Source organism: Gopherus evgoodei, chromosome 6, assembly GCF_007399415.2.
Source record: "Gopherus evgoodei ecotype Sinaloan lineage chromosome 6, rGopEvg1_v1.p, whole genome shotgun sequence".
Classification (NCBI taxonomy): domain Eukaryota; kingdom Metazoa; phylum Chordata; order Testudines; family Testudinidae; genus Gopherus; species Gopherus evgoodei.
In genome coordinates this window covers 132,338,876-132,361,022 of record NC_044327.1, presented here as the reverse complement: position 1 = coordinate 132,361,022, position 22,147 = coordinate 132,338,876, and the positions used below count along the sequence as shown (strand labels likewise).

General features: G+C 46.6%; 1 protein-coding gene across 2 annotated transcripts in view; it reads right to left on the bottom strand.

Annotated features, from left to right (window-relative positions):
• DNAI1 (dynein axonemal intermediate chain 1) overlaps positions 1–22,147 on the bottom strand; it is a 321,188-nt gene that overhangs the window by 243,253 nt on the left and 55,788 nt on the right. For both annotated transcript variants that reach the window (XM_030567426.1, XM_030567427.1), the window contains exons 9-11: positions 20,802–20,936; positions 7,780–7,864; positions 3,699–3,816 (exon numbers count right to left, since the gene is read on the bottom strand). In XM_030567426.1, the coding sequence (XP_030423286.1) occupies positions 3,699–3,816; positions 7,780–7,864; positions 20,802–20,936 (338 nt within the window). The remainder of the gene's footprint in view (positions 1–3,698; positions 3,817–7,779; positions 7,865–20,801; positions 20,937–22,147) is intronic.

Here is a 22,147-nt window from a genome sequence, read left to right as displayed (position 1 = left end):
GAACAAATTCTCTTGGTACACGATCATATGCCTTCTTGCAGTCTACAAAATCCATTCACTTCCACAAGGAACTTCCTGTCCCAGCTGGTGATCAGTTTATTCCCTGAAGCATGAGGACTGACCTGCCAATACTATACTTTTTGATATAGAAAGCTTTAATAACTAATCCTTCTCTGACATTTACTAAGCTATTTGCCTCAATGATGGCCATGTGGAAGTGAATTCCACAGGTTAATTTTATGTTCAGTTAAATCATATTTTCTTATTCTTTTAGTATTAGTTGACTTTTAATGCTTCTTTCTTTATCTCTCCATTTTTACTTATAATTATGACGGTAAGTGATAATTTGCACTCTTCAGGAACAAAACCCAGGATCCAGACTTCCCTGCTCTAACCATTAGATCTACTGTCACTACAAAAGGTTTGAAAAACACAAATCCATACCTGGGACATACAAGTCTTTTGTTCTCTCTTATTTAGTAGTTATTGGAGATGTATAGCAGTAATTATTACAGCACAAAATACCCATGAAAACTGTTTTTCCTCCCTATTTTGCTTCTCATTTTAGCTTTATTCTGTAATTCTCACACAACTGTCTCTCCAGTATTTTTTCTAAAATATACTTACTGCAGTGGCATGAATGAGATTAAACTAGAAACCGTTGTTTTTCCATCCTTGGGCCCTGATTCAGCAAGGTACTTAGGCATGTGTCCAACTTTATGGAAACAGTAGTCCCACTGACTTTAAGTATCTTGCTGAATCAGGGCCTTAGGCCTCGTCCACACTACAGCGTTAAATCGATTTAAACAGCGTTAAATCAATTTAACGCTGTACCCGTCCACACTACAAGGCACTTAAAATCGATTTTAAGGGGTCTTAAAATCGATTTCTGTACTCCTGCTCAACGAGAGGAGTAACCCTAAAATCGATATTACTATATCGATTTAGGGTTAGTGTGGACGGAAATCGAAGTTATTGGTCCCATTCTTTTACTGAGCTACCCAGAGTGCACCGCTCCGGAAATCGATGGTAATCTGGGACCATGGACGCACAACACCGAAGTAATGTGCCCTAGTGTGGACGCGTAAAATCGATTTTATAAAATCTGTTTTATAAAATCGATTTTATTGATTTCGATTTTACTCTGTAGTGTGGACGTGGCCTTAGACTGTGAGCTCCTCATGGGTGTTACCATAAATAATCAATAATAGATAATAAATACATAATTCTCCAATTTCTTTAATAATTCTCTCTGCCCAAGGTGTGTCAGAGATAGAAAAGACCTAATGGGACAACCTTTCCCAAATGGAAGCCCAAGATCTTGCTGCAAAAGAGTATATACTTGCAAGTGTGTACATGTAACATGGGTAGCGGGGAACCCTGAGCCCACCAGCCCTGTTCCAAGGCCCAACGCACTGTAGAAACAGGCCTGTAGGGACATGTCTCTGAGGGAGCTGGGAACTGTAGTGGATGGGGTGCGGAGAGGCAGGTCAGCTGGCAATCACATGACCAGCTCCATATTTATCAGACAAGCCATTAACTAATCTTAAGCAGTGAGGACTGAAGGAGAGCAGGGCAGATCTGATTTTCCTGAGCTCCCAAGCAGAGGGAGCGGCAGGGAGGAGAAGTCTCAGCTGAGAGGGCTGCAAAGGTCTGTGAAGTCTTAGCCGGGGGCTATATTGAAGGTAAAGCCTGGTAAAGGATTCTAAAGACTTTTGAGCACAGAGGGAGGCTATGTAGAGGCTGACACCTGTTATCAATTAAAAAGTTAAATTAGGCCTGGGGAGAAGCTGAGCATTATTGTATGTAAATAAATGAGACCCCAGACAGGGAAAGTTAATCTGAAAGTATCAGTGGTGATGTTTTGGACTGACAAAGAAGAAGGTAACCCGAGATAGCAATGCTAGATTGGGCCAGGCCCTCTGCCATGTACAACTACAACCATTACAACCATACAGATAGCTACTTAGGGCTCCGATTCAGCAAAGCATCTCTACTCAGGACCGCGCTTAAAACATGCTTAATGTACAATACGGGATTAGAAGTGCTGTCCTGGAACAGAGACAGAGGGTTGGTCTACAATACGGGATTAGAAGTGCTGTCCTGGAACAGAGACAGAGGGTTGGTCTACCCTGCAGTTAGGCACCCGCAGCTGGCTTGTGCCCGCTGACTCAGGCTTGTGGGGAGAGGGGATGGGGAGAGCTCAGGCTAAAGGGACTCTTTAACTGCAGTGGAGATCAGGGCCGGTGCAAGGAAGTTTCACACCCTAGGCGAAACTTCCAACTTGTGCCCCCCCGAGCCCTGCGGCAGCTCCCCGCCCCACCCTCCACCCTGAGACACCCCACCCCACGGCACTCCCACCCCGGGGATCTATGCAGCACCTTCCCGCCCCAGCTCACTTCTGCTCCGCATCCTCCCCGAGCACACTGCCCCTGCTCTAATTCTCCTCCCCTCTCAGGCTTGCAATGCCAAAGGCAAGTGGGAGAATTAGAGCGGGGGAAGCGTGCTCAGGGAGGATGCGGAGCAGAGGTGAGCTGGGGTGAGGAGCCCTGTGGCAGCTCCCCCCCAACCCTGAGGCACCCCGCGGCAGCTCCCCACACCCCCTGGCCCCGGGAGCCGGGCGGCACCTTCCCACCCCAGCTCACCTCTGCTCCGCGTCCTCCCCGAGCACACTGCCCCCGCTCTAATTCTCCTCTCAGGCTTGTGGCGCCAAATAGCTGATTGGCGCCGCAAGCCTGGGAGGCAGGAGAAGTGGAGCAGCGACCGCACGCTCAGGGAGGAACCGCTGTAAAAAAAAATTGGGGGCACCAATTTTTGGTGCCCCCAAATCTTGGCACCCTAGGCAACCACTTAGTTTGCCTTAATGGTAGCACTGGCTCTGGTGGAGATGTTCAGGCTCAGGCAGCAGCCTGAGCTCTGGGACCCTCCCACCTTGCAGGGTCCTATAGTCTAGGCTCCAGCTTGAGCCTGACCATCTACATCGTGACTGAACAGCTCCCTAGCCTGAGTCTGCAGAACCTGAGTCATCTGCACGGGCCAACTGTGGGTTTTTAACTGCAGTGTAGACATATCCTAAGTGTCTCACTTGTCCTTTTGCACATGCAATTACCTAATTGGAACATGCGATTGCATCAGCACTTTATCCTGCTCTTTTTTTTCTGTGCACAGACCAAAGCCTCTGCTTTCTAAAAATATACTCATTAACTCATATAATTCTTTTTCTACCTCCCCCATGGCCAGTGCAGGACTGACCCTGCCTGTATGTTCTCCAGAGATCTGTCCAATCTGGTTTTACGATTCTCCAGGGAAGGGATTCTTATTTGTTCCATTTATTTAACCTCTTTGCCCCGGTGCTCCACACTAAGTCAGCGGTGTGCTCATGTTCCACTGAAGGGCAATGGAATCCGAACATGTGCCTGGCACATTCAGTACCACAGCAGGTGCCAGCTGCCCAGAAGCACCTGTATGTTTATCCACCACCAACAAATAATCGTTGAATTGAATTATTCCAAACAAACAGTGTTCCCAGGGAAAGCATTACAATGTTTTTATACAAAATGCTGGGCTTCTTGCCATGATAACAGAGCTACACTTCCAAGTGATGACAATTCACAGGGACACTGGCTTGCAAGATTGTGTCATTTCATTCAAATCTTGCCCAAGGATTATGAGATAAAATCTGCAACAAATAAACTCACCAGCAGATGGCAGTAACTGCAAGTCTCTTGGCTTTGTCATACTGAAACTTCCACAGTGGAAGGAGAGTCCCCTCCTGGTCTCTGTATTCATCAGCGGGATCCTCAAAATATTTAAAATCTAAAAGGAGAGGAAACGAAGATCAGTGCATTCAAAAGGGGTCTGCCTGTAACCAGTGCCTGCGGGTGGAGCATGAGATCATTCCTCTCCTCTAGCTAAGGGTAGGCACCATCACAGCTCTTCAGAGCTTGTGCCAAAGGCACTTCTCACGTCTGAGATTTATTATTTGTACCCCGTAGTGCCTAGAGCCCATAAGTGAGGTCAGGGCCCCACCGTGCTAGATGCTGTACGCACACAGCAAGAGATGGTCCCTGCCCCAGAGAGCTTACACTCTAATCAGACAAGACAGATAAAGGGTAGGGTTGCCAGGCATCTGGTTTTCAACCGGAAAAGGGATCCTGGCGACTCCGGTCAGTGGCCGTTAAAAATGCAGTCGGCAGCATAGTGAGGCTAAGGCAGGTTTCTTGCCTGCCCTGGCTCTACGTGGCTCCCGGAAGCAGCTGGCACGTCCAGTTCCTAAGTGCAACGGCAGCCATGGGGGTTCCATGTGCTGCCCCTGCCTTGAGCGCCAGCTCCACAGCTCCCATTGGCTGCAGAAAGTCCAGAGAAGAGCAACAAAAATGATAAAAAGGTCTAGAAAACATGACCTATAAGGGAAGATTGAAAAAACTGTGTTTGTTTAGTCTGGAGAAGAGAAGACTGAGAGGGGACATGATACCAGTTTTCAAGTAAAGAAAAAGTTGTTACAAGGAGGAGGGGGAAAATTTGTTTTTCTTAACCTCTGGGGACAGGACAAGAAGCAATGGGCTTAAATTAAAGCAAGGGTGGCTTAGGTTGGACATTAGGAAAACCTTCCTAACTGTCAGAGTGGTTAAGCACTGGAATAAATTGCCTAGGGACACTATGGAATCTCCATCACTAGGGATTTTTAAGAGCAGGTTGGACAAACAGCTGTCAGGGATGGTCTGGATAATACTTAGTCCTGCCCTGAGTGAAGGGGACTGGACTAGTGACCTCTCGAGGTGCCTTCCAGTTCTATGATTCTATGATTCTCATCTCTCACTAAACACACAGGACTGGGCCCTTACATAACAAGCATCTTTGGGCTGTGATCTTGCCTTCCTGCATCTTGTGAAGCACTGGGCATTCCACTTGATAGTGTCAACCTGGGACTCGAGAGACCTGGATTCTACTCCTAGCTCTACCACTGGCTGACATTGGGCAAGTCGTTTCGCCTCAGCTTCCCCATCTGTAAAATGGGGATAATTATACTGCACTCCTTTGTAAAAGCATTTTGAGATCTGCTGATGACAAGTGCTGTATTAAATCTAGGTATCATTATTATATGCAGGTCACTTTGGAGGTAGGTAGACAGCAACAGTAAATTGTGGAGTTCTCTCCCAATACCTACATGCCCAGAGCTCCCCACGCCACAGGGACATGTAGGAGACCCTACAGTGGTCAGCAAGGCAGTGGACTGTGTCGCAGCCCAAAGGCCTCTGTTCTAACATGGCGTCTGTATGGCCAATTTTCGGTCATCTAGAGGTCACACTGGTACCGTGTGCAACACCGTGGTGCTGTGTCAATTTTAAGGTGCGGTCTGCAACATTAGAGTGCCGTGTGCATTTTCCTGCTTTTTTTGCCTGGTCACCTAGGGGTCAGGCTAGTGCTGTGTGCATAATACTAGCGTGCCATGAGCAAAGGGATCCAATCTGACCAATCGTAGTTCAGTTCAAATGGTCAGACTAGGGTCGTGTGCAAAACCATGCTAGTGTGCTGGGTGCAGCTTCTAGGGTGCCGTGTGCAGATTCTATCTACGTAGAGGGCGCCAGCTCAGAGCCTGGAAGGTGAAGGAGCTAGGGACCAATCAGATTGTGACAAGTGTAAAAGAGCCTTTGAATAAAACCACACCTCGCGCCAAAATCTGCAGGAGTATCCACATACTGACTGAAGGACCCGATCAGCCCTTCAGCCAGGGGTCTCCTCTGGATATAGCCAGCTCGGGACGTGACATTTATTTTTCAAAGTTATCTTCTACGGATTACGGATTCAGTATGCTTCTGGTGTCTGTACGGCTGGTCACCTGCACCTGGAATACGGTACTTGCTTTCTAATTTTCTGTGAATACTCTGTGCTTTGCTTTGCCGCTCCTCTTTTTTCCTTCCCTTATTTAGTGCAGAACTGTATATTGTTGTTATTCAGTATAAAGTGTGTGTATACAGCATATGAAAAGTTGAATTGTTGTATTAATAGCTATTGTTGGTGTATTTTATGATATTGGTTAATGTGCGCACAGTTCGTTTAATTTGGTGTATTTACCTTGATTTTTAAAGAGCAGATAATTCTGAATTATTTGGTTCCTTGTTAATGGATGTAAATAAATTGCTTCAAGTTGTGTGAATGTTCTTATTCTAATCATACTGCTAGTTGGTAAAAGTGCTCCTCCCCAGCCCAAGTTGTGATTTTCTCCCTGTTAATAAACGGCCCCGTGGTGTTTTGAATTTTCAGTCTGTCTGGCTTTAATTTTCCTCTCTCAATTAAAAAATTCACCGAACCTGCATTAGGGACGGACAGGTCGGATCCTCAGCTGTGCCTCCAAAGAAGTCAATGAAGCTCTATTGAGTTACATCAGCCGAGAATCTGGCCAACTATATTGATATCACCCTCCTGTTAGCAGCAGATCTCTTCTTTGAATCAAGACAAAATTTAACTCCACCAGAAAATGCCTCCCCAGATTCCCTGTTGTAATCTCTCTAGGGTTATGAAGATGTAACACCTGCATACTGCAATGTTTTACTTGCGGTACGAATACATACTAATCCTTGGCACTTCTGAGGTGCTTTCACACTGAGGATCTCAGGGCCTTTTACAAACTCTCACTAATTAATTTGTCCTCATAGTATCCCTGGGAGGCAGAGAAATATGACTAGCCTCACTTTCCTGATGGTGGAATTGAGGCTCTGGACAGGTAAGCGGTTTGCCCAGCATCATCTACTTATCCACCAGCAGAGCTAGAAATAGAACCCAGGAGTCCTGACTTACATCTCCCTGCCCTAACCATTAGGCATTAGAATAAAATGCTGCAGCCCTCACTTGGGGTCTCTGCCAGGGAGGTAAAGCTTTAAACTGACCTCAGGGCTCCAAAGGAGAGGCTATATGGGCTATATATAGAATCAGTAAATCCTCCATGGTCCTGGCCATAAACCTTCCCAGGCCAGTGCTATGTTGGGGACTGTGTGGGCTGGCTGTGCCCACCCCCGCGGAAGCAATACTCTGGGTGTCTTATATTGCCCTCATGCTCCCCAAGGCAGATTTTCCATTGCTGGGAAGGTTGTGTCATGGCTTCTGTCAGCTGAAGGGAGTCTGTCTAATCCTGGGCTGAATCTAGCTTGTCGATTTTAAATAAGGAGCAAGCAAAATGTTACTGGCAACCTTTGGACCACTTAAAGTGGTCACTTAGGGCAAAGGGCAGCCTATCAGAGGTGGCCTTTTGTGCAGATTTCTCTGTTACACAGACTGACATGGCTTTACGTAACATTCCATGAACTATTGCACTTTGTCATGGTGACTTGGAAAGGATCAACATTGTACAGCCAGCCGGTAGAGCAAACGGGAATTCTTCTCCGTTACATTTTTCACCAATCTTCTTCCTCTCCATGTACAGGTGATGATTCCCTGGGAGTCACTGTGCCAGGTGAGGCCACAGAGTTGATAACGGTGAGTAGCCTCTGACTTCTCTGGGGAAGTGATCAGCAACATGGTACTGATCAAGGGCTTGATGCATGGTATGGTACTGATCAAGGGCAGAATAGTCAGTTGTAACTAATTACGGCTGGGCTTTCCAATGGAGTCAGAGTGTTAGGCACCCAAATACCACTAAACAGAACTTTCCTAGACCGCTTTGAAAACCCACAACCTGAATTCTCAAAGGAGCTTTCAGCACCCTTGTCACAACGGTGTGCCGGTCTCTTCCGCACAACTGATATCTGAGTGTGAATGAAAGTCCCGCGGTGGGGGCCATACCTTGTGCAAGGTCATCAAAGGTATTCTGATTGACCATCCGCTCCACTATTTTAGCTGCCTTGGTCACCTTGGTTACATCATCACTCTGCAAAAAAGGAAAACAATGAGGAGCAATTTTACAACTAACATGCTGAAAGAAAGGGAAAGTATTTCCTATGCCGTGGTTCCCTGAAAATTAGCACAGAGCCCCCCTCTCCTGTTGGATCTCTGGTCTAAGGGTCTTCGAGGTCTCATGTGGACAAGCAAAGATCAAAGGGTTTTAAAGTCTTTCAATAAATCTCTGGGAACTCGACTTTAAGTTGTATGCAGATCAACAGTCTGATATAGCACATAGCTAACGGAGTCAGTCACGCTGTGGGGGAGATTTTCAAAGGCACAAAAGGCAGCTTTGTGTCCAATTGCCTATTGGAGTCAATGAGAACCAGGCTCTTCACTGGCTTAGCACTGTGGAAAATTCCATCCTGCAGGTGTGGTGCTACCAGTGGCACTGGAACAGGGGGGCCAGAGGGCCATGCCCCCACCCTCACTTTTAAAAGTAGAAGGCTATTCCCTCCCATTTTTTACCATCATAAGGGTGAGCAATGAGGAAAGGGGTAGGGGGGAAGAGGCAGCACAGGAGCTGGGTCTTGGGGAAAAGGGCGGTGCAGGATGGGAGCTCAGGGAGAAGGGGTGGCGGCTTGGGGGGAAGGGTCGCTGAGGGAGCAGGGGTGGTGCTGGGGGGGCGAGGCCACAGTTTGGACACTGATGGTCCCAACCACACACACTTTTAGGGACCTTCCGTCACTCCTGGGTCTACTATGTGTTGACAAACATTGATAAAGCCCTGCACAACATTAAACCCTGTGTAGACTAGGGAGGGATGTGCAGTTCTTTGGCTCTGTCCTAATGGGAATTCCAGTGATGGGCACAAATCCAAACTCCTTCCTTCCCTGAATTCTGGGGACGTCCAAACCCTACAGTTCAGGTCTGCCTCCAGGTCCCTCCCAGGGTTACACTGATATATCGAGGGGTATGTCTACACTGCACACCACTGGTAGCAGCATGTGGGGTATGCGTAGCCACACATGGCAGTGAAAAGCAGGCTGCTCCCATACTGAAGTGTGCAGCTACATCCGGCAGTGAAAGGCTCTGGCAGAGGCTGGCAGCAGGGAAAGGCTCTGGCAATGGGAGTTGGAGCCTTTAATATAATATTTTTAATTTAACAATTGGAGATATACCTGCCTCCTAGAACTAGAAGGGACCTTGGAAGGTCATTGAGACCAGCCCCCTGCCTTCACTAGCAGGACCAAGTACTGATTTTTGCCCCAGATCCCTAGGTAGCCCCCTCAAGGGCTGAACTCACAACCTGGGTTTAGTAGGCCAATGCTCAAACCACTGAGCTATCCCTCCCCACTGCCTCCCCCTGACAGATTTTTTTCGTCACTGCTGGAGTTTTGCACTGTCTGTACTCCATTCACCTAAGCAGTGCCTCGCTGTTTATACCCATGCTCGGGAGTCCTAGGGTTCTCTCATGTGTGGAGAACTCAAAGCCAGGGGCACTGAGCTTTGATATTTTGCCATTCAAAGTCCTGCATCCACACATCCTAAGTGAACCTCCATTATTATCTTTATTATTTGAATTACCAGACCCCATCAAAGCCCTGTCAACACCTCAAAGACCTCCATTGTCAGAACATGCTAGGCATTGAAGGCCAACACCAGGGCATACGCATGCTCGGCCACGAGCCTCACCATGACTTCACTCCATTTCACAGGCATACTAAGACTTGGCATTTATATAGTGCTTTATTTCATGTAAAGACACAAATTAATCCTCACAGCCTCCTGGGGAGCAACATCGCCCCCTTTTACAGATGGAGAAACAGATAGAAAGATGTATAACTTGCCAAAGGCCACACAGAAAGTCAGTGGCAGAGCCAAGAATACAACACAGGAATGCCTGGCTCCCACACCAGTGCTCCTTCCTTCAGTCTACACTATCTTCATATTGAGCATATACACCTCTACCCTGATATAACACTGTCCTCGAGAGCCAAAAAATCCTACCACGTTATAAGTGAAACCATGGCATATCGAACTTGCTTTGATCCAAGAGAATGCGCAGCCCCCTCCCACCGCAGAATGCTGCTTTACTGTGTTATATCCGAATTCATGTTATACTGAGTCAGGTTATATCGGGGTAGAGGTGTATCTAACATCAGGTATCCTACAAATGCTCAATGCTCTGCGTCCCCGACACTGCATACCAATGCTCCTAACCTTCCATCTCTGCTAGATCTCAGATATGCCTGGCCATTCTCCGACATGCCAAGGCACATACCACAGTTAGAAGTTCTGCCATTTCATACCTGAGTTCCTTCAGAACTCTTGGCTGATCCCATCTGGACCTGGTGACTTATTAGTGTTTTATCTTTTAGCTTCTCTGCAATGGCCTTATCTTCACTGAGAGCTCTGTTAGCACCTTGGTCACTGCAATGGAAGACCTGCAGCACAGCCGTGGCTGGCCTGGGTCAGCTGCTATAGGCTCACAAGGCTCAGGCTGCGGAGCTAAGAACTGAAGTGTAGATGTTGGATCCCGGGCTGGAGGCTGGGCTCTGAGACCCCACAAGTGGGGAGGGTCTCAGAGCTTGGGCTTCAGCCTGAGCCCAAACATCTACACTGCAATTTTCAGCCCCGCAGCCCAAGTCTATTGACCCAGGCCCTGAGACTCATGTTTTACTGCAGTGTAGATGTTAGCTTAGTGACGCTGCTGTCTGCTTCTCAGGCTTGCTACTTCTGGAGTACTAAAAAAATTCTCACCGTTAGTTTGTGCATCTGTAGCAAGTTACTTCTTACATTCTTTCTTGGCCTATCTTATAATACTTTTACACTTATTCTGCCAGAGTTGTGCACTTAAGACATGACTTCCCAATTTTAAAGGATACCTTTTTGCCTATAATGGCCTCCTTTACTCTGATGGCTAGCCGTGGAGGCATTCTTTTGGTCCTCTTACTTTCTTTTCTAATTTGCGGTATTTATTTAGTCTGAGCCTCTATGCAGAGGTACAGACTCACCCCTATGGCACCTCCTGCTGGTGATTTCCAGGAATTAGCTCTCCAGCCTCCAAAGCACCCTCTGCAGGCCAGTGAACTGCTACCATTTGGCCCCCCATGTCCCTCCTGGACCTGGTGCCCTGTTAGCTGGGGCGCTGCCCCCTGGCAGTAACCCCTTTCTCTCAGGGTCTCCCCTCCCTGGAAAACCCCCACCCACTAACCCCACCTGACCTCAGTATCAGGCTACTGCCACTCATCATCTAGCCCCTGCACCCTGGGGCAGACTGCAGTATCAGCCACTCATCACTGGCAAGATTGGGTTTGGACCTGCTGCCTTTGCCTATCCCTGGTCTGCCCTCTGCAACCCCCTGTGCTAGGCCACAGCCTGGGGCTTTCCAGGCTGGAGCTCCCCAGCTCCTCTGCTTTTCCCCAGCCCTGCTCCACTCAGGTACCCAGTCTCTAGCGCCCTATAGCCAGGACCACCTCCCTGTACAGGCCAAGGGAGATTGAGTGGTCTCCTCGCTCACAGGCTCTTATAGGGGCCAGCTGGGCCTGACTGGGGCTTGGCCACAGCTGAGTCTACTTTCCCCAATCAGCCCAGGCTTCTTGACAAAAGGGGGATGCAGAGTAACATGTGGCGGGGAGGAGTGGTGATACCAGCCCCATGCAGGGGGAGAGGCAGGGCTCCGGCAGGAGGTAGGCAGGGCTTGAGTGAGCAGTGACACCAGCCCCAGCCTTGTGGGGGGCAGGAAGCCATACCAGCTGCACGTGGGAAGGGGAGGGGAGCTTGGGCTAGCCCCACACATGTGGTATCCCATTTTCCCTTTGGGAAATATGGTCACCTGATTAAAGGTAAAGTTCATAGCTGCAGATCGGCACATGCCAAACTGACATTCCTCAAAGAGTGACATGCATATATGCAGCAAGACTAGATTGATAGATTCCAAGACCAGCAGGGACCATTGTGATCATCGCTTCTAATTTCCTGTAAAACACAGGCCAGAGAACTTCCTCCAAACAATTCCTAGAGCAGAGCTTTTAGAAAAATATCCAACCTTGATTTAAAAATTGCCAATGATGGAGAATCCAGATGACCCTCGGTAAATTGTTCCAATGGTTAATTACTCTCACTGTTAAAAAAGTATGCCTTATTTCCAGTCTGAATTTGTTTAGCTTCAACTTCCAGCCATTGGATCGTGTTAGACCTTTCTCTGCTTGACTGAAGAGCCCATTATTACATATTAGTTCCCCATGTAGATACTCGTACTGTAACCACGTCACCCCTTAACCTTCTGTTCGTTAAATTAATTAGATTTAGCTTTTTGAGTCTATCACTGTAAGGCAGGTTTTCTAATCCTTTATTCATTCTCATGACTCTTCTCTGAACCTTCTCCAATTTATCAACATCCTTCTTGAATTGTGGACACCAGACCTGGACCCAAGATTTAGCAGTGTTGCACAAATCCAGAGATAAAATAAGCTTTTTACTCCTACTCGAGATTCCCTATTTGCATTACCCCTTTGGCCATAGTGTCGTACTGGTACCTCATGTTCAGCTAATTATCCCCCAAATCTTTTTCAAAGTCACTGCTTCCCAGGATGGAGTCCACAATCTTAGAATCATAGAATATCAGGGTTCGAAAGAACCTCAGGAGATCATCTAGTCCAACCCCCTGCTCAAAGCAGGACCAATCCCCAACTAAATCATCCCAGCTAAGGCTTTGCCAAGCCTGACCTTAAAAACCTCTAAGGAAGGAGATTCCACCACCTCCCTAGGGAACTCATTCCAGTGCTTCACCACCCTCCTAGTGAAAAAGTTTTTCCTAATATCCAACCTAAACCTCCCCCACTGCAAGTTCTTACATCCTGTAAGCCTGGCCTACATTCTTTGTTCCAGATTTATTCATTTACATTTAACTGTATTAAAGCACACATTAGTTGCTTGCAGCCAGCTTACCTAACAATCCAGACCACTTGGTATCAGTGACCTGTCATCTTCATTATTTACCCCTTCCCCAAATGTTTATGTCATCTGCAAACTTTATCAGTGATGATTTCATGTTTTCTTCTGGGTCAGGGCTCTGGGGAAGCAAGAGGGTTTCCATGCAGTCTGTTGTCACAGTAACTAGGAGGTTCAAGATGATATGCAGAGGTCATTGAACCTGAGCTGCATCCATCCCCTGAGAGCAGTTTCCAGAGAATGTGTCTTGTGCATATTCCTTGCATTTTGCAGGGGCTCCTTTTGGAAATTTTGTCCTTACACCAAAATTTCTGATTGAAGAGGGATAAAGTACCCTGAAATTCATCTGCCAACTCAGATTTTACTTTAGAAGTATTGTCAAAGCAAGTCAGCATTAATTAAACAGAGGGAAGAAGAAATATTCGAGTAAGCAGGAAGGTTAATGTAAATCCCCTTTCCTGAACAATGGAACTGAGAGTGAAAGGAAAACTAGTTCAATTGGTTAAGGGATTCCCGAACCACAGCCCCCCTAAAATGAGCTTCTCATAATATTATCCAATTCTTATTAAAAAATTTGTGGAGGTTTGCAGCAGCAAGAGGGAAGGTGGTGAGGGGCTAGAGCACTGCAAGGAATGTGGGGGTTGGGAGGATGCAAGGGGTGGATTAGGAGACAGAGGAGTAGGGGGAGTTAGCGGAAGGGGAGAAATGGAGATGAGTGGAAGGGTAGGGGACAGAGGGGAGGGGACAGGGCTTCACGGCCTTGGCCAAAGAGAGAAGGGATCAAGGAACTGGGTGTCTGGGGCTTGGGGCCTGTCAGAGGCACATTCTCTCCTCCCTTTTTTGAGCATATTCCCTTTACTTATCTCTTTATGATACATTAAAAAGGAACCCTTAAAATGGGATTTTCCTGCTTGTACCTTAGCGATACCAACTGTGCTCTGCCCTAGGTTTTGCTGGAGGACTACTTGGAAATTTCACAGTATGTGTATTGGTATTCTCACAATTTATTAGAGGTGGGGGCAAGGCAGGGTGGTGGTGATGGATTTCTAACAAAGACTGCCTTTCTCCAAAACATGCATTAGCCATTGGAATTAAAGGTGTGTTAACAAAAATGTAAAAGGTCTGAATAAAAATCACTTCCCTTCAATTGCACCAATTTCCTTTTCTCAACTCCTGCAATGTCTTTTTTTTCACTAGCTCTCCAGTCATCATAGTGCCTGTCAACACCAAGACATTTCTCAACAATTCCCCGCCTTTGCTAACTCTTGTTCAGCTCCCACAGCATTAACAATGTCGAGAACCCAAGTTTAGACCTGCCATTGGCTGCAATCGGCATCTTGCACTGAACAAGTCTAATGGACACGGTGGTTAAAATGCTGGCAAGCTGGAGATATGATTGAAAGAAGAGAGCAATTAAACAAATTCATATGCCACCAGCGTATGAAGAACATAAGCAAGGCCATATTGGATCTTCATTGGTCTGCCAACTCTGTTAAGCTGCCTTCAGCATAGGCCAGTGTTCACTGCTTCAGAAGAATTCAATTCTTCTCCCTGTAATGTCCCTTACCACGTGAGTACTACTGTCTGAGGATAAGGAGCAATGTCTCTGCTGATCCTCACAGAGATCAGCAGGAATATGGCCCATGTTCCTCTCATCCTCACTCCTAGGCTTCTCAACTTCATGTCTGAGATTGCACTTTGAAGTGAAGATCAGCAAAGGATTCTTACTCTATTGTACCACAACAGCACCCAGGAGAGTTACACTCTCAAAGATGAATGCTAGACCGTGCCTTAAAGATGATCATCTGTTTTAATTTGGTGAGTATGAAATAGGCTGACTTTTAAAAAAATCTTTGTTTACAGGAACTGAGCATGAGCCAATTACATTCTGTCCAGAAGAAGTAGAAAAGTCATGTGTCAGTTTTTCTTATAGCCAGTTAGGTTGTAACTTTTCAGTAACACAACCATGAATAAACCCCCGTATGGCATTAATATAAATCAAAGTAAGCTGTTTTCTAATTGGGTTACTTTCTCTTTCAGGTTTGATTAATTCTGTATCTTATTAAAATTAATCTTCAATGGACTTGATAGGCCAAATTGTTTTAAAGGTCCATTTGAAATTGATTTTTCCTCTGTAAGCCACTTCGGGCCTGACTCTGACTCTAAACACAAGCTCACCAGCTAACTACATTTTTTTTTTTGAAGTATAGTATTTTACAGAACAGCAATTAGGTAAATGGAATCATACACTATGACTGGATAATGAACTAGTGCTTTGAAAATAAATGGCTTGATCTGCCATTGATATTACTTTTTGATAAATGCTTCATGTTTACATTTCAGCGGCAGGCCAGTCACAATGTATAAGTCCGCTACTTCCTTAGAAACAAGGCTTCTGCTGATGTATAATAAAAAATCCAGAACACATAAATGTCCCTGATGCCAATCCTGTAACTGCTCCACCACCACCAAATAACACATTATAGCTACAAGTCTTCCCTGCTTTCTAAGGAACTTTGAACACGTAGGCTAGCTCCACAACAGGGTTTAAGACAGCCAAGACCCTCATGCTAGCCCTGTTCCCTGCAAACATGCCATCCCAAACAAGCAAAGTGCTAAAGACAGTCACATGAACTGTTCGTTTTCACTCTCAGCTGTTTGTGTGGTGTCCTTGGTCACCTAATGAACATGAGACAGTTACTGCCACTGGGCTGGATAATGAATTCATTTTAACAGCAGAACTGAGAATAACGAGTGATTAACAAATCACTCACTTCCTGGGTTGAATGTTCAGCTGAACCATTAGCTAACATTCAGGATTTGCAAACATTTTCACAAATACCCAGCGGTCATCCAGGTGCTTCCAAATTACAGCTATGGCCCCATTAATTATAGTGAACTGAAATCAGCACTTATACGTACACAAATATTCCCAAATCCTGTTTGTTGTTGTTTTTCTTTACGTGTTTGACCAGCTCTGCTTCTGAGGAGGCTCAAAAAAACCTATTCAGGATGCATTTAGCCAGTGGTACAATACTGTACTTTACACCCCAAGGTCCAGATTCTGATACCCTTGATACTGTAACTTCAGTGGGCGTACTCATGGAGTATGGTGCTGCTCACCAGGAGTAAACATAAAAGATTCTAGTCCTGAATTATTTCATTTGATCGTTTCAGTTTGCACAGCATCAGAGTTGGCAATCAGGAAATTCTCTATGCTTTATTTTACACCTAAGAATGTGACTCTTGGCTACACTCAAGCGGCAGCACTTTGAAGTGCGAGTGTGGTCGCAGCGCCAGCTCTCCCAGTGCTGCACGTACTCCACCTCCCCATGGGGATTAGCTTGCAGTGCTGGGAGCCGCGCTCCCAGCGCTGGGGCACTGTTTACACTGGCACTTTGCAGCGCTGTAACTTGCTGCGCTCAGGGTGTGTTTTTTTTCACACCTCTGAGCGAGGAAAGTTGGCAGCGCTATAAAGCACCAGTGTAGCCAAGGCCTATGACACCCCTGCGGCTCTGAGTTCTGCAGGCTGACTGTTCTGCAGGAAGCAGCATTTCTTTTCACTTGCTCAGAACATACTGCCCTTTCAGTTTTCCAGGAGTCACCTCTGGACAGAGCTAATAGTGAAAAGCAAAAAGCCAAAGGATCATCAATATGTCAATTTAAAACTTCCCACTGTAGTCAGTGAAGCACGCAGCAGTGTGGTATAATGTAGATTCATTTCTATTTCAGTTTAATTATTTGCTTTTGGCAGTCCCATAGTTCCAAGCAAATAATGATATTGTTGATTTGAGGCCTGATTCTGCCCCACTTACTCATGCAAGTAGTCCTTACTCAAACTAAAAATCCCACATCTGAAGAAGTAAGTTTTTACCCACAAAAGCTTATGCCCAAATAAATCGGTTAGTCTTTAAGGTGCCACCGGACTCCTTGTTGTTTTGTGGATACGGACTAACACGGCTACCCCCGATGCTAAAAACCCCATGGATTTCTATGGGACAGCTCACGTACATAGGCATTGCAAAACTAGCCCCTTACACAGTACACCATAAAAGATAGGTACATGTCTAAACTGACAGCCCAATTCTGCTAGCTTTCTGCGTGAGGAACTCCTATTGTCATCAGTCTTTGATCCTGCAGGATTGGTGTGTATGTGTTTATTTACAGCACCATCAACAGTGGTGATGCTATATCAGTAATAAATAATAATAACAATACCCTCGAAATATCAAACATGTCCGATCTAGTTTCCTGGAGGACTGCTTGGTGGTCTCACAGAGCATTCACTGACAGGTCTCACACCTTAAGTCAAAACACAGAGGTGTAACGTCTTTAACAAAGGCCTTGCCTACCCTCAGAAGTTGCACCAGTTTAAGTTAAATCAGTGTCTAAACCTATTTAGTAAACCTAATGCAAAACCCTGTGTAGATGGTCTTATTTGGCTTTGAGTTTCTTACTTTGAATTAGCTTAATTCGGGGGAAGGGGGGGGGGGGAAAGGAAGCTAAACCAAAGAATCACTTTTAAATAAGAACGTCTACGCAGGAGTTTGCTACAGTTTAATCAAATGAGTTTTAAAATACACCTTTAGTTAAACTGGTGCACATTTGTGTACAGCAGTGGTCACCAACCCATAGATCGTGACTGACTGGTCAGTCCTGGAGTCTCTGCCAGTCAATCGTGATCTCTGCCCACAAGAAGTCTGGCGGTGCAGCAAGGCTAAGGCAGGCTTCCTGCCTGCCCCAGCCCCATGCTGGTCCCAGAAGCGGCCAGCACTCCCCTGTGGCCCCTGGAGAGCGGGCGGGGGGGGGCACAGGTCTCTGCACACTGCTCCTGCCTGCAAGCACCGTCACTGAAGCTCCCACTGGCTGGGAATGGGGAGCTGTGGCCAGTCGGAGCTGCGGGGGCCGTGCTTGCAGGAAGGAACAGCGCGCGGAGCCACGTGCCGGCCCCCGGAGCCACAGGGGCATACTAGCTGCTTCTGGGAGCAGTGTGGGGCCAGGGCACGCAAGAAGCCTGCCTTAGCCCTGCTGCGCCACCGAGCGGGAGTCGCCCAAGGTAAGTGCCGCCCAGTGTAAGCCTGCAACCCAACCCTCAGCCCTGACCCCCCTTCCTGGAGCCAGCACCCAACCCCCTCCCACACCTTGAACCCCCTGCCCCATCCCTGACCCTCCTCTCGGAGCCAGCACCTCGTACCCTCTCCTGCATCCCAACACTCTGCCCCAGCCCAAAGCCCCCTCTTGCACTCAAACTCCCTTCCAGAGCCCACATCCCTCACCCCCTCCTGCATCCCAACCCCCTGCCCCAGGCTCAGCCTGGACCCCCCTCCCACACTCTGACCCCCACAGCCCCAGGCCAGAGCCTGCACCCCCTCCCAAACCCCAACCCCAAAACCCATCCCAGCCTGGTGAAAGTAAGTGAGGGTGGAGGAGAGTGAGCAATGAAGGGAGGGGGAATGAAGGGAGCAGGGCAGGGTAGATCCTAGGTTGCACTTAAATTCAAAAAGTGATCTTGTGCATTAAAAGGTTGGACACCACTGGTGTACACACTTCCTCTCTCCCAAGGGTTCATGAAACATTGACATTAAATAGGTATTAACCCAAAGTTTTAAACAGTCTGATTAAAAATCCCTTCTGCTCTTGTAATACATGCAGGTTGACTGGGTCACACCTACAGGTTGATGACTTGCTATAGTTTAGCAAACAGAGATTGGTTTTATAGCTGGGGCAGTAGTAGCTCATGTGTTGAGGTACCCGGTTCAATCCTCACTGCTAACAACCCACTCAGGGGTACAGTGTATTCTCTCAAATGCTTGATTTTCACTCTCCTGACTCGCATGATGTCATCACTTCATTTGTACTCTAGCCACCAGAATCTTTCAGCCAGGATGGGACCCGAATCTCTAATGTACACACCAAGCAGAAAATCCCCTCATGCCTCCTGCCTTTTTGAGAAAAAGCTTTCAAGCTTTCTTTATGCATCATAAAGGAGAAAATATGGGCGGAACTCCAATTTTTTCTCCTTTGTAAGTCACTTCTACTGCAAAACCTACAAATAGTGGGTCAACCCAGATCATTTTCTTTCATAATACCTTTTACTCATTTCCAGATGCTTCAGTTTCTGGGTGCCCAACTTAAGACGGGTGAAAAAGACCTGAATTTCAAAGGGCGGATGCTCAGTACTTTTTGAAAATCAGGTCCTTCTCATTAGGGCATGGCTGAGAGCAAGCAGACAGATGCTTAACCCAGAGATGAATGAGATGATGATGGGTCAGGAGAAGCAGCTGGAGGAGACGGTGGAGGCAATAGGAGGCCCTTCACCTTAGGGACTATGAATGCCATTAGTTGCTAGAGTTCACAATTTAGGGGTGATTTTAGACCCCAGATCCTGTTTGACAATCATATTATAACCATAACCCAGTTAGCTTTTCACCATCTGCGTGTGGCCTGGAGGTTGGAACCTTTTATTTCAGATGCAAATCTTGCCACTGTTATCCATGCTTTTGTCACCTCAGGGTCAGGCTACTGCAGTGTGCGCTACGAGGGACACTTTAAACCACTCCAGGCAGGAGCATCGATGCAGCTACGCTGCTGTAGCACTTACGTGAAGATGCTCCTACACCAACGGGAGAGCATCTCTTGTCAGCGAAGTTAACCCTCTAGAGGCGGTAGCTATGTCGAACAGAGAAGTTTCCCACCGACTGTGTACACCGGGGGTTTGGTCAATACAACTACGTTGCTCAAGGGGGTGGATTTTTCATAGCCCTGAGTGACGTAGTTATACCAATATAAGTCTGTCATGTAGACCTGCCCTCCAATATTGAAGCTAGGCACTAGCATACTTGAGGGGCCTCCCGCTCTCCCCAAGCCATAATGGCACAGCCATCAACAGGGTTGTTTGAGCTGGATCTCCTGTTATAAAAGAGAAGGGGCAGCAGGAAGGACTTTCTCTGCGAGGGCTCCGGGATTCTGGAACTTGCTCCCTGAGATCTGAAACAGCCCAGGTGTGGCAACTCTCTGGGGATGCTGCAAAATACATCTGTCTGACCAGGTTTCAGAGAGGGCTGAGGATATGCTTCCCCTAATGATAACTGTACCGGATGGACCCTTTACAGGTAGCTGCCTGGCTGTGCTCCCATTGGAATGATCAATTTGCTACTGCTGATGAGATTTTAATCTATTGTATAATTAGTGAGTGTGCTAGAAAATTAGATTGGCTTAACTACGTCTGTCAGGGGTGTGAAAAATCTACACTCCTGAGTGGTGCAGGTAAACTGATCTAAATCTCCATGTAGACAGACTTAGCTGCCGCTTCTTGAGGAGCTGGATTACCTATGATAACAGAAGAATCCCTCCCATCGACGAAGGCAGTGTCTACACAGAAGTGCTACAGTGGCACTATAGAGTTTAGACAAGGCTTTGAGTAGGTCTCTTTTCTAGAATTCTACATTTAAATAAATAATGGAGCTCAAGTTCAATATCCCAAAACTGAGGCAGCCCAAATCAGTAGTCAGGTTTGAAAATGTAGGTGTATATTTTTAACAATACAAAAATATTAAATTAAAACACCCCAAGGATGTAACGTAACTTTAACGGACACCAGGTAGCATTTTCAAAAGCATCTGAGTGACTTCCCAAATCCCTTTAAAATGTTTTGCAAATCTCAATTAATATTTCTACTGATTTCATCCTGTTCTTCCACATTTGCATCATCGAACAACATACACAATGACGGAACTGCACAGTAACACGGAGGCACAAACCTCACTCACAGAACAGAATTCACATCAGTGTTTTGGTTGGGCATTTTTTACATTCCCATAAAGAGTACAGCAACTTGAAAATAGAAATTTCACATTATGCATATGCAAAAACAATTTCTGAATTTCTCATAGTGTCGCTATTTGCTCTCAGAGTTGGCTAACCCCCTGGCAAGTTTGAGCTGCTATCATTCAGCCAGGTTGGAGTTATAAATGTACCCTGACTGACCGCCAGCTCTGACCAGAATCATGAATTACACATATGGCAAGTACCTGAGACTCTAGAGAGGTTAACTTTCTCCCCCTCAGCTTGTCCTCTTTCTTTGCAACCAGGGTTTTTTGCTTCTCTTTCTCCTTCGACTTTTCCAGTTTCTGAAGCTCCTCCACATAGGCATCATAGATCTCCCACTGAAAGAGGCAGAACAAGAGTCAGGATTTCCTGTCTAATCTAATAGGTAACTTCATTCCACTCCAGTAAACAAGCATAGACCAGTATGTCAGACATCAACACATTCAAAAGATACCACAGTTTTTACCCCAAAAACACTTCCACTGAAATGAGTTTGAAGTCAATGGGCATTTTGCCTGTATACAGACTGCAGGATTGAGCCCCAGGATTTTTAAAGCCCGGCTTCCCCAAGCAACTAACAGAAGTTATGAGATCACAGTCCCTGGTTCTCATGGGGAACTTCAATCGCCCTGACATCTGCTGGGAGAGAAATACAGCAGTGCACAGACAATCCAGGAAGTTTTAGGAAAGCGTAGGGGACAATTTCCTGGTACAAGTGCTGGAGGAACCAACTAGGGGCAGGGTTCTTCTTGACCTGCTGCTCATAGACAGGGAAGAATTAGTAGGGGAAGCTAAAGTGGATGGGAACTTGAGAGGCAGTGACCATGAGATGGTAGAGTTCAGGATCCTGAAAGAAAGGAGAGCAGAAGAATGCGGACCCTGGACTTCAGAAAAGCAGACTTTGACTCTCTCAGGGAACTGATGGGCAGGATCCCCTGGAAGAATAACATGAAGGGGAAAGGAGTCCAGGACAGATGGCTGTATTTTAAAGAATCCTTACTGAGGCTGCAGGAACAAACCATCCCGATGGGTAGAAAGAATAGTAAATATGGCAGGCCACCAGCTTGGCTTAACAGTGAAATCCTTGCTGATCTTAAACGTGAAAAAGAAGCTTACAAGAAGTGGAAGCTTGGACAAATCACCAGGGAAGAATATAAAAATATTGCTCAGGCATGCAGGAGTGAAATCAGGAAGGCAAAATCACAATTGGAGCTGCAGCTAGCTAGGGATGTTAAGAGTAACAAAAAGGGTTTCTACAGGTACGTTAGCAAGAAAAGGAAGGTCAAGGAAAGTGTGGGCTTAATTGAACGGAGGAGGCAACCTAGTGACAGAGGATGTGGAAAAAGCTAATCTACTCAATGCTTTTTTTGCCTCAGTCTTCATGAACAAGGTCAACTCCCAGACTACTGCACTGGGCAGCACAATAAGGGGAGGAGGTGACCAGCCCTCTGTGGAGAAAGAAGTGGTTCGGGACAACTTAGAAAAGCTGGACGAGCACAAGTCCATGAGATCACATGCACCGCATCCAACGGTGCTAAAAGAGTTGGCT